The 13,696-nt window shown below is 35.2% G+C and overlaps 1 protein-coding gene across 3 annotated transcripts in view; it reads right to left on the reverse strand.

Moving 5' to 3' along the window:
* The window catches only part of Ets98B (DNA-binding protein Ets98B), a 130,168-nt gene that overhangs the window by 16,072 nt on the left and 100,400 nt on the right, over window positions 1-13,696 (reverse strand). Inside the window, exons 1-2 of one of the 3 annotated variants that reach the window (XM_073958879.1) lie at window positions 6,554-6,974; window positions 420-1,578 (exon numbers count right to left, since the gene is read on the reverse strand). In XM_073958879.1, the coding sequence (XP_073814980.1) occupies window positions 420-1,578 (1,159 nt within the window). In that variant the 5' untranslated portion in view covers window positions 6,554-6,974. Of the gene's footprint in view, window positions 1-419; window positions 1,579-6,553; window positions 6,975-13,696 lie in introns of those variants that run through there. The other 2 variants (XM_073958880.1, XM_073958878.1) reach the window with 2 other exon arrangements.

Consider the following 13,696-nt stretch of genomic DNA (forward strand, 5'->3'; position numbering starts at 1 on the left):
GTTGTAAATTTTTAAGTTTTTGCACTTTCTCTGTCAGTGGTGGGATGAATATTTAAATTTGCCCAGTTCCGAGGTCTTGGATACTGTCGCTCCTGGTGTATATGTCTTCATAACTTTATTTATTTTTATATACCTTCCGAAGTACTTCCTGCTTTAGACTAATTTATAAAGCAATCCTTTTAACACCCGTATTTCGATAAGGCATTCAAATTTTGTTCTACTACCTTCGACCACGCGCTTGCGATAACCTATGCTGATTAAGAATATTTATACTATATAGGGTCTCCGAGTTAGTTGTGTTACAAACAGAATAACAAAATTGGTATACCCTCCATCCTACGTTGACTTTTATTACCGATAAAATGAAATATATAATTAATATACCTAGCTGAATAATATCTACATAAATTTGTACTCACCTTGAGATATTTGCAATTTAGCACAGGTAGCATCAGCCTCACGTTTAGCATGTTCCAAAGCTAACGATATAACCGGTTCGAAATTATCACGAACCTCTTCCAGGCCACCAATAAACGAATCCAGAGCCAATGGTTTCAGATTATGTTTCTTCTGAAACGTTGTATCCTCCAAATATTCGCGTAATACTTGATGGTCCGGTTGGCATTGGAAATGCCGTTCGGCTGAGGCGTGAATGCTGTTGGATGGCACCGTGTCTGTGTTTGTGGGTGAATTTTTCAAATCATGAAACGTTTCAACATCCGAATCGAAAGGTTCAGATTTGAAATCGAAACCAACACTACTGCTGGCACAACTGCTAGCCGAATGTGGTGGTGTGGGTGTATCACAGCTGGACTCGGGCGGGGAGGGTGGCAAAATATGCAATTGCTCTTGTTTAATCGAGGGACACGGTGAACAGGCTGTGCCATACAGGGAGTTATGTGAAGATCCTAGGGATTCGTAACAACCGGAAAATTGTGTTTGGGGAAATGCGTATTCGGATTGAGCGGGGCTAGATTGTGGCGATGGATAGATATGCGCGGGATAGGCGGGAGGTGGAGCAATATGTTGTTGGTGTTGTTGTTGCGGTTGTTGACAATGATTATTATTTACAGGAAAATAACTCTGATAGATTTGTTCTTGTTTAATGGTATTCAAGGAGGGGCAAGAAGACCAAGTCTGTTCGATCTTTATATCGGGCACACTTAAAAATTGTGTGTTTTTGTGATCCGTCGGTGTTTTGTCGAAATTAAAAACTGTCGTTGGTATATTATCTATGAGATTTGTCGATGAATGATGATCAGCATTTGTTACTGCCGGTATACTATGTGACGATGATGATGATGATTGTTGTTGTTGATTGGCTTTTGTGTTTGAATTTGTAGCTGTGTCAGCAGCACAGCAATCTTGAGGTAGTAGCGATAGATCAAAGTTATCAGTATATGTGGCATAGGGATCGTTCGTAGTTGTTGCTGTGCTGTTACTGTTGCTGTTATTATTCGTAGCAGAGTAATGTTGTTGTTGGCGTTCAAATTTAAAATTAAAATTACTTTGGACTGGCACTGATGCAGTGGAAATAATTGAGGAATTTTGTACTACTAAACAGCCTGTCTGCGGCATCTGTAAAGATAAGAAAATGTGAAGAAAAATATTAATATTAGATTAAAAAATAATGCATTATTAAAAAACTTTTTAGTTCTATTCTAAAGCGTTTGAATGGCAAGTGTTTTTTTGTTTTGTTGAACAGGTCGTTGCTCTTAATCAATGTTTCAATTAACACTTTTGGAGTTAGGCGGTACCAAATGGCAACAATAAAATGTATTCTTATGTTCACTATGATAACTCTACTCAAAAGGGTGTGTTGATGGGTTGATGAATTTTTACAATTTACCAAATATGTACCATTGTTAGATTTTAATGTGTGAATGTGACTAACTTTGATAAGAAATTAATAAATCGCCTAGGAAACCATGCGGAACGGCCTGAGCCAAATAACACATGTATCTGATCAAACAATCTGTGAAAAACGAACAAAACTTCTGCATAATTCTGAGCGGTACAGAAAACAAACTGACTCATTAAACAGAGAGGATGAGAATGAAGCATCAAGGAACAAAGAGAAGCATAATCCAAAAAGCATTGTAAGACGCTTTGCTATAAACTCAAAGTTGTCTTCCCACAAAGTAGCAACGGTGTGCCACCAGTTATCTGGATAATATGTTACAAATCGTTGCCCCTCTTCGAGAGAGCGCATAATTTTAGCGACAAATTTTTAACTTATGTGGGGGGCGTACCTGAATGAAACGAACTTGACGGACATCTCGCAATAATTAAGAGTGGACTTTATAATTGGTACAGAAGTTTCCTAGGTTGTTTGGTATTGAAAATAGGCTTTAAGATGTACTATACCGAAAAGCCCCCATATGACGGTACCTCCCAATTTTCCGTATTTTGAAAGTTTTGGCCATGTTATCCAGTAGAAATTACTAAAATTTGGTATTTTGTCTCCACTGGGGTTGCTAGAACTGGAGAACTGTCAGTATTTGTACGAGTTTTTTTATATACACCAAAAAGAATGACATCTTCCGATTTTGGACATTTTTGAAGGTAAAAACGAAATAACTGGAATTTGACATTTAATCTTCTTTGGGGATGCCAAAATGTTCCGCCAGAGATTTGTCGGTACAAGTCTGCGTTTTGATGTAGGGACGATACCTCCCGATTTTCATTTTTTATACCCTTAGTCTTTAGACTAATGAGGGTATATACACTTTCATACAGGCAAAATGTGCCTCATCCGAACAATGATTTTAGACTCCAAGTATATTCTCGGTGCTCTTGAACCAACTTTAAATGGATGGTGCTTACACCTGTCCATAGATGAGAAAAATCAATAAACCAAAAAAATCGCCGGAGCGCTTTTTAAATAAATCGCGGTTTAAGTAGTCATTTTTAGGGGTTTTTTAGGTTTTCACGATTTTGCTTGGAAATCGCAAGTCCTATCAGAATGGGATTAGGGAAAATATTGTAGCTGTGAAAATTCTCTACACGAGTGACGTTTATGATATTTTCGTAGGTTGTACCATTTTTGAGATATGGAAATTCAAATTGGGACAATGCACTGTCTGTATCGCCTCCTTATAAAATAATGTCATGTACGGTGAGCCTTAACATACTTAAAATAAAACACGCTTCCACCTGGGAAGTTGTTGCGGATTCCGAAACAGCCATGTTCATAGATGAGAAAAATCGAAAAACAAGAAAAAAGTCGCTGGAGGGATCTTTAAATAAATCGCGATCAAAGTTTTAGGTTTATTTTAGGTTTTCACTATTTTGTTTGGAAACCGAAATGGGCCAAAAGAAAATGTTGTTGCTGTAAAAATTCTCTAGAGGATTGACCGTTATGTTTTGTTCCTAGGTTTTACTATATCTGAAAAATGGTAAAATCTTGTAGAGAATTTTCACTGCTATAATATTATTTTTAGTTCCATTGTGATAGGGCTTGCGGTGTTCCAGAAAACTCGTGAAAAACTATAAGAAACCTAAAATGTGAACTTTATTTAAAAAGCGCTCCGGCGATTTTTTGTTTGTTTTTTTCTCGTCTAAGAACATTGTAGTATCAGAATCCGCAAAAACTTCCTAGGTGTAAACACCTTCTTTTTAAAGTTGGTTGAAAAGCACCGTGTGTTTGGACTAAATCTGTCTGTCTGGCCAGCTGGAGCGCACGATAACTCTCGAACAGATCAGCCGATTCCGTCCTAAATTTGACCTTTGTAATATTTTGTCCAAACTTAGTTTAAGTTCGAAGATTTGGAATATCGGTCAACACCTTCGGGTACCTCCCATTAAAATTCAAACTTTTCGATAAAATGCTGCGTACGATTACTTTTGAAGGCAGTAATCCATTTGGTCCGTACTTTGCACACCGTAATATTGCTACGAGACATAGACCAAGTTCGAGTATGACATAATATCGTCAACTCCTTCGGGTACATCCCACACAAAATTTCGGAAAATTGCAGTTTAAGACCTGCTCACGAATCCCTTTGATTTTTGTTGTAACAACTTGTATTCACTGCCCCATTACGACTGTACAAGTTTTTTCAGAGGCATGTCCACACTTCCGGAGAAAATGGATTGAAAGCTATAAAAAAACCCTTATGACACTATGTGCAGTCGCTGGAGCGCACCATACCTCTCCAATGGATTAGTCTTTGTAGAATACACCGTTCTAATAGCCTCCGATTTTAGTTATTTTTAATTTCAGTCACATCATCTAACCGAAATTGCTGAAATCTGATTTCAATATAATATAATTAGTCAATTAAAAAATTTAAATATTCAGTACTTTCGACACGAACAAAATTGCGAATTCTAGAATGATAAAAAGATTTAAATGTAAATTGGCCGGATGGAAAGATAGTGCCACACCGACGAAGAATACAGAGAAATGTAGATCGGTATACTTAAAGGTGGGTCGAACACCTCTATTTTGGTATATTACAAAGTTTTGGCCTTTACTAACTTATTGAACCCTAAAATGTATTCCTTTCAAAAGTTCTAAAAATATAAAATACTTGTATCTTTTAAATTTAATTAAAGAGCTATGCTGGCCATTGCACTTTGGTTTCAAATACGAATTTTTTGGCCAAAAGTCAATTTTTTGATATCCTCCTTTTTGCGCCTCTCTTAATAATAAGTAGACAGCGTAATCCTATGCAAATGTATATATGGTTAGGATGGTCGTAGAGAAAATCTGATTAGACCCTGAAACTTTTGAATATTTTGACATATTTTTACATATTTGCATAAAATGAGCATATGCAAAATCATATGCCAAAATATTTACAAGATTTTGTGGTCTATATCACCAAAATGGCTGAAATTTGGTATTAAGTCTTCGTTACGGGTATAATACTTTACACCTGAAATTTGTCCGCATAGGTCCACGTCTTCATATAGCCCCCATAGAACCGTTCCTCCCGATTTCCAATATTTTGACGGTTGTGGCCTCAACATCTCACTGAAATCGCTGACATTTTGTATTGAGTCTTCGTTGGGAGTATAAAACGTTCCACCTGAAATTTGTCAGTATAGGTCCACGTCTTCATATAGCCCCCATACAACGGTACCCCCGATTTTCGCTATTTGTAAACATGTAGCCTCTAGATTCCACCTAACTGACTGAAATTTGGCATTTAGTCTGCTTTGGGAGTATACAACTTTCCACCTGAAATTTGTCGGTATAGGTCCACGTCTTCATATAGCCCCCATAGAACGGTACCTCCCGATTTTCGGTGTTTTGAAGGTTGTGGCCTCAATATCCCACCGAAATGACTGAAAAATTGGAATCTAGTCTTCGTTGATGGTATAAAATGTTCCACCTGAAATGTTTCAATATAGGTTCACGTCTTCATATAGCCCCCATAGAACGGTACCTCCGGATTTCTGATATTTTGAAGGTTGTGGCCTCAATATCCCTCCGAAATGGGTGACATTTGGTATTAAGCCTTCCTTGGGGGTAAACAACTTTCCACCTTAAATTTGTCGGTTTAGGTTCAGGCCTTCATGTAGCCCCATAGAACGATACCTCCCGATTTTCGCTGTGGTTATACATTTCTCTATTTTATTGACTTGTCCGAAAAGAATTTTAAACAGAAGAATTGTACATACAAACATTTTTGTACCTATTATTGAAATATTTGTTGCATAAGAAAATATGTAAAATGCAAAAATTGCGAATCGTTACGATAAATGAAGTATATTTTTTTTCTCAAGGTACATCTATATATATATAAAGTAAATGTTTGTACCTTTGTTTGTTTGAAGTTTATTTACTCAAAAACCGCTGAACCGATCTTCCTGAAATTTTCAGAGTATATCACCACATGGCCTGAAAGTAACATAGTTTATAAAAATTTCTAAAATTCCGCGTGGATCCGGAGATATAGCATCAGAATCAGAGACTTTTTGTGCAAATGTCTATAGATTAGTAACAGAAAACGTCTCCAAATTTTGGATGTGGGATTGAATTTGGTCTAGAAATAAATTTGCATAGAAATAGTTTTGGCCAGGAAAATGGGTTTTGAGACCATAGTGCATTGTATAACTCCTACCTTGTGCGACATGCCCGTGGAAAAATAATAGATTATTAGGTTTGTTCGTTAGTAGTTATGTATACCAACAAAATCTATGTAAGCACACTATTTATTGATGATGTATTTTTTTTTTTTTGCTGTCGAATTGTAATATTTGATTCTGTACCATACAGTAACTAGAGAAATACAAAACCCGGTGGCATCACGGTTGTAGACAAAACTGACTTTTCTCAAGAACTCTCACATTATTTTAGAATTGATCAAAGGCCCATAACTTTTGGATTGCTCTTATTTTTATTAAAACTAGTTTCTATTCATTAAATAAAACTTTTGTATATTCCCAATAAAGTGGTGGTACGCGAAAACTATTCTACTCCACTCTTTTCTTTGAATTTTTTTTTCATTAAAATAATATTTACAATTCATAACACTTTTAATTTTGCATATCATTATTCCAATTGAAGATATAACAAACAAATATGCTATTCATTACTTACCAAAAAAAAAGGGGATGAAAAGAAGTGACGTTAGTCAATATGTTAACAAAAACAAAATAAATAACAAAGCAACACTCAAAGCTCTACAAATCATTGACCCTTTGAATTGGTTTAGGAAAACATAACCCCGGTATATTTTTTTTACTTTTACTGGGTAATTCACTACATTTATTTATTTTAGTATTTATCTATATTATTATTCTACTTTTATTAAAACTATGTATGTATATCCAAATCACCTTCGTTTGACTTGATTTAATTTTGCTTTAATTAAACAATTTGAACTAAAATAATATTTTTGTATCACAATATGGTTGCTTCACTTCGTTTTGATTACAAAATTCGATTTTTTTACATTTTTTATACAACGAAGTTTTTATTCTCCACACGTTACACGTTTAACCGGCAATAACAAACTAAACCAATAAATATGAAGGCTAACATTTATCAAGCTTTTCCTAGCTTCCAACTTTGGATTTTACAGCTAGCCAATCAAGAACCAAACCAAACTACCATTCAGCCCCACTTCACAGTCCGCCAGCCCGCTTGAACCCAAGCTTTTTCTGCTAGAACTTGACATTGTATAGGAAAAAACCCTAATAAAATTGCAAAATAGAAACAAAAAAACCAAAACACAACAATATTTATACAACTTAGTTAGCAAAACAAAAGCCCCGATTGATGACGTTATGGATGCTGGAAAGGTTACTGGCTCTGTTGAAGCTGAAACAGAACAAAAAACTAAAAAAAAAATTCACATGTGCCAATGACGTTACAACTTTTGTTTAATTTCAGTTGAGAATATTGACAATAGTTGAAAATCCCAAAACAAGATGAGTGTTAGAGTGAAAAACCCCTTTTTAACTAATGTGATCTACAATGCAGTTAACTGTTGATTATTTTTAATTTTTCTGTATTAATAATTCAATAATTACAGTTTCGTTTAATGTAAGTCATTAGGTTAAAAATAATTTGTGAACCCTACATTATAAACAATGATAATAACACCATTTAGATGGGATAATCTATTTGCGAAACATACAATTATTGATTTTCTTGATCTATGAAGGGATAACGAGTTCTGATATCATACAATCTGTGCATAAAAATAAGTTGATTATTTCTTCAAATATGTTCGTTACACTCATATCTGCAAGATTGCTGCAGAGACTAAAACAAAATTTGAATTGGTTTCACGGATATAGCTCCGATTTGCTCCTAAAAGTCAATATTTTGCCATGTTTAGATGAGGTCATACTATCAGAACTTGGTCTTATAAATAGGGTTATTGCTGTTTGGGTCTGTGCTTTTATCAAATTCTCAGTGGAAGTCGCTTGCGCGCGATTACTTTAAAAGTATTGTGTAGTGTTATGTTACACTGTGCAACATTTTTAAGGTGATCTCGTGCAAACATTTGGAACTGAGGATTTTTTGAAAGTACAGACCCAAACGACAAAAAAACACTAGTTGGGTTTTGTTGTGTCAGATCCAGCTCGGATTTTATGGCCCCATCTAAACATGGTTAAATATTGAGCTTTTAAAGAAATTCTGGGCTATATCTCCGAAACCAATGCAAATCTTCTTCTGACCTCTGAAGCAAATTTGTAGATAAGGACAAGAATAAAATATTTGGAGAAATAATGAACTTGAAAAACTACATTTTTTGCCGCAAATTTCAAAATATATGCAAAAATTCCACAATTTTTAAACATTTCACACCGTATCTCCAAAATCGTTAATTTTTTCTGAATGTTTTCTTCCGGAAAAATTTTCCGTGGAATGTATTACACAACTCTTCAGAACATGTCATTGTTGTAAAATGCCTCTATGCCGTTGTTTTCAGTACATTTTTCAACGACGATTTAAAAAAATGTCAATAATGTAGTGAAATCCGAAAAGCGAGAATAAACTGTTGGTGTGAACTGTGTTTGAAATACATGTTGTAAAAGATATGATGCAAAATACCGCTAAAACAACATTAAGTAAGCATTTTAGAGTTTCAGAATGTTCTAAAGAATTGTTGAACTTTATTTGGAAGGTTTTTGCAAAAGGTTACTTGGTTCAACTCCCAATAGTTTAGCCGATACTGGCCCGGATTTCAGCAATTATGTAAAATTTTCTATATTTTATAGATTTTGATGCCCTAGATCGAGTTTTTCTTCTTTCAACAGATAAGTTCTACTAGTTTAGGGCTACAATATTGCTAAAAACAGCAAGGCAAAATTCCTATTCGTTTCTGAGATAAAGGCCCGACAAATGCAAAAAAGTGTAGATTTAGCCCGGTTTAGATGAAGCGATAAAATCCGAACTGGATCTGACAGGACAAAACCCTACTAGGGTTTTTGTAGTCTAAATATGTACTTTCAAAAAATGCATGCTAGAAGTTGTTTGCATTTTCAGTGTTGCATACTGTTATCAACCGCTAAAATTTGGGAATTCTGCTGATTAATCATCACTGAAGATGATGATGGCAATATGAATGTTAATTAGAAAATACATTTCCATAATAAGTCCTAATATCGATAGTGTATCTTCCGTGCTAAATATTAATCAGGAATATACAAAGCAACAGCCTATTGTCATGCTAGTAACAGCCAACCATTAAAAGAACCAAAAAAGCCAATAAGAAAAGAAAAAAATATCCACATAATGTTTTCGACCCTGCAAACTTTTTGAAGGCCACGGTCTACTATTTCAAATATTCATCCGTACTCTTTACTGAGAATTCGCCCTTTCCTGACTGTCTCACCAAAAAAGCTTACATTATCCTCTTATAGAAAATGGGACTGAATGGTTTAGGTCAAATCGGTTGAAATCACTGTTCTGGCGCCGTCAACTTTCCATCTGTTCCATGGCGAAAGTTCGGTTAGACATTTTACCTAAAATCCTCAAAATATATACCGAAAATCGAGAGGTTTTATTATATGGGGGCTATACCAAAACGTGAACAAATGTTGACGATTTTTTGTCAAGAACTTTCGTGTGCACTGGTAACATCAAATATCAATATATAGCTAGTTCGACTAAAAATTGTAACTAAAATTCTCAAAACACCGAAAATTGGGAGGAACCGTTATGTCGTGACCACTGTGAACTTCTAATGTCAAATTATAGCTAGTTCGGCTAAAAATTGTAGCTAAAATCCTCAAAATACCGAATATAAGGAGGTATCGTTATATGGGGGCCGTACCAAACCATGGACCTATGTTGATGATTTTTTGTGGAGAACGTTCGTGACCACTGGGAACCGCAAATGTCAAATTACAGCTAATTCGGCTTAAAATTTTAGCTAAAATCCTTTTTTCTTTTTTGATAGTTTATTATACCCTACACCACTATGTGGAAAGGGTATAAAGGGTTTGTTTTGGTAAAAGTTCATGTAATACCGCGAAATATCGGTCCTAGACCCCCAATGTGGCATACCAATCTTCATATCTCGACGACATATAGCGATTTTGAGATGTGTGTCCGTCCGTCTGTCCATTATAAATTGTAATCAAACTGCAGGCCGCAATTATGGGCCGATCATCACGAAATTCTGCATGTTATTGGTGATGATCGTGAAATATTTAGCGGGTGAAATGGACCGAAGGCATATTTTTATCCGATTTTGTAGCTGCTCTGTAGGTCGCAATAATAATCCGATCTCCTCGAAATTTTAAATAAGGTAAAATATATGACAAAGAATAAGGTTATCAGATAATAATGGGCCACAACTGAATTTTGAAAATTGTTAATATACAGCTTATATCTTTATTCCCGGAAGACACAATTCCTCCCATGTAAATAATATTTGGAAGACCAACTCATGACCTTTCCATTGATGTAAATTATTACGTGGTTAGATAACAGAGTTACAGCCTAATATATCCAGTTATTTGTTTGTTGTGTAGTCATAAGCACACTTAATGTCAGATTTAGAGCTCCATAGTTACGAAATTTTGCACGATGTTAGAGTTTAAGTCGAAGAAGATGCCTACAATTTTGGATGATGGTCTGATATAATTTAGCTGGTGAAATGGACCATTACTTTTGTATGAAAAATATAAAAATTTAAATGTTGACCCATATTTTTATTCCTGAAGGGCATATGCCGGCAAAGTAGCTTATATATGGAAAAATAACTCCCTCCCAAACAAATTTTATTTTCGGTCCATATTTTTATTCCTGGAAGGCATATACCGGCAAAGTAGCTTACATATGGACAAATAACTACTGACATTTCCCCTGATGCAAATTGCAATAATGTGTCTTCTAGATAACGGGCCTAATGTCTTCTAGATATATAATGGGTTGTGTGTAGAGAACCACAATTTCCTCCCATGCTACAAATTGTATTTATCATGACAGAGAATTTTTCAGTTCAGTTGTCCAATTGGACTTTTCATACAAATATTGCAGCATTTGGAATATATACAGAATACGACCAAAGATGTGCCTCATCGAAATAATGGTTTTAGACCCCAAGTATGGTTGGACGAAATTCGTTTTAGACAATTTGGAGACGATTTAGACCTGTCCGTTCATCTGTCTCTTTTACTGTCTAGCTGGCTGGTGCGCACTATACACTTCGTAATATTTTGCCCAAAGTTAGTTTAATTTCGAATATGGGCTATATCGGTTCACTCCTTCGGGCACCTCCCCCACAAAAGTTCAAGGTTTGTCTGAAAATTGTGTGAACGATAACTGTCGAAGTTAGCAATCGATTTGGTCCAAACTTTCCATATATTATTATTCTTTCCAGATATAGATCGGTCCACACCTTCAAGTACCACCCTCACAAAATTGGGAAAAGTGAAATTAAAGAGTCCCCTCGAATGGTTTTGAATATTTTCAGCAGCTTGTCCTTCCTTTCCCCTCTACGATGGTACAGTTGAAATGGCAATTCCATACTTCCTGAGATTATAGCCGAAAAGCTCCAAGAAGCAATGATCAACATACAAGAAACCTACCTAAAATGGCAAATCCGCAAGATAACTCTTAAGGAGATTTTCTGATTGGTCCAAACTTTGCACATTCTACTATTTCACCCAGTCATGTCCTTCGAGTACCTCCCACACAAAATTTGGGAAAAGCGCAGTTTGAGGACCCGTCTCTGATCTGTTTGAAATTTTTTGAAGAAGGTTCTTTTCACGGTCCCAATTGCAATGGTACAATTTTTCCGAAGTAAGTCCATACTTCCTGAGATAATGGTCCAAAATTTCTAAAAAATAATTCTCAAACTTTTTCAATAATCAGAAGTTAGCTTACAAAACTTGATTTGGTATAGCCTTACATTTCGATACCTACAGAATCCACGTATTTTGAAGCAAACTGGTGATACAAAATCAATATATTTTTATAGGGTATTATTGTGCTTGTTTATTTTTCCGGTCAGATGCTGAGGGTATATCACCGTTAGCGCAGCTGACTTATACTATCTTCTTTGGTGTGTAATTGAATATTAATAATTTTGGGATTTATAAATTTGTTTACATGCAAATTATTTGAATTTTTATTCTATATTCCTTATTTAAAACACAAGACAGCGTGCATAGTCAAGCATATGTGAGGTACAAGTACACAATTTTTGTACGATAGAACTTCAATAAACTCATAATTTTCCCAAATATCAAATTTCTGAGATATGGCAAATTGCATTTTATATATACTAGTGAATATTAGTTATTGAAATAATAAAATATGTTTGATGTCACACTATATAACCACAATGAACTATTTATATATTTGCCACCGTTGAAAATTTTATGTGGCCAGGCCTGGGCATCGAAACCAGGCATTCAGGGTGCAAGCCGGTTGCATATAGCTAATTCCTAAAGGTTGTGGTGTAGGGTACCACATGGTCGGCCCCGTTCGACTATAGACTTTGCTTACTTGTTTTTAAATTGCTTTAATATCTAAATTTTTACATAGTTTTATTTTATGGACCTAAAATTTTCAAAATAACGAAAATCGGGAGGTACCGTTATATGGGGTCTGTACCAAAACATAGACCAATGTTGACGATTTTTAGTGAAGAAGTTTGAAGTTTGAAGAAGTTGGTTTAAAATTTCAACAAAAATCCTTAAAATACCGAAAATCGGTAGGTATCGGGAGGTAATTTTTGAAATATATTTTGTTTAAATAGAACATTGGTGGCGTTTTTTTTATTGGGATAGTTGTTACAATTGCGAATTTTCCAAAACAGTCTGGCAACAGGAGTAAGCTCATTTCAAATGCAATTTGTTTTTGACTATGGATATTTGTCCATTCATTGCATTTTTCATTGCAAGATTAGCATTTAAAATTTTCAGATTGATTTCACATCTTTGCTCTTTAATAATGGTGATACATATCCTCTTTATGAACATTTTTATGATAATTTTTAAGATTACTACAATTTCAATAGTGAAAAAGTCTATTTCCCCGTCGTTTCCCGACCATAGTTTTTTCTAATGTTTTATGCGCTTGAGTCTCAAATATCAGATTCAATCATAACAAGTAAAAAAGTATCAGTCGGCTTTGCCGACAGAGATATACCCTCAGCTTGTGTATATTGAAACAATTTTTTTCCAAAAAACTCATGTATTTAGGGAGTTTTAAAAATTTTGGGCGTTTGAACTGACAAAAATGTTGATTAGGATTTAATATCAAAAGTTTTGCGGCGGAGATACTAAAAAGAATGGATCTCCAGCCACTACATATGGTACCATAGGGGTTTTTTAGAACTTCAGGGATGTTTGCTCAAGAAGTATGAACTTGCCCCTGAAACAACTTTTACCATCGCAATTGAGGCAGCAATGCCAGTTGCTTCAACAAAAATTAAAGTGATTCGAAAGCAGGTCTTAAAGTGAACATGTATCCGAAATTTTGAGTGGGAGGTACCGGATGGAGTTTACAAATATAGTCCATATATGAACCTGATCTATATCTGGTAGATATATTAGGATGTGTAAAGTATGGACCAATTCGGCCACTCTCTTCAAGAGTTATCGTACGCACAATTTTTCCGAACATTTTTGAACTTTTGTGGGGGACGTACCTGAAGGAGTGGACCAATATGGCTTATCATCAAACTTAAACTATGTTTGGACAAAATATTTCTAAGGCCAAACATTGGACCGAACCGGCAGAGAGTTATTTTGCCCTCCAACCTCCTCACAC

This window comes from Musca autumnalis, unplaced genomic scaffold, assembly GCF_047663935.1.
Source record: "Musca autumnalis isolate F117 unplaced genomic scaffold, ASM4766393v1 scaffold_1, whole genome shotgun sequence".
Classification (NCBI taxonomy): Eukaryota; Metazoa; Arthropoda; class Insecta; order Diptera; family Muscidae; genus Musca; species Musca autumnalis.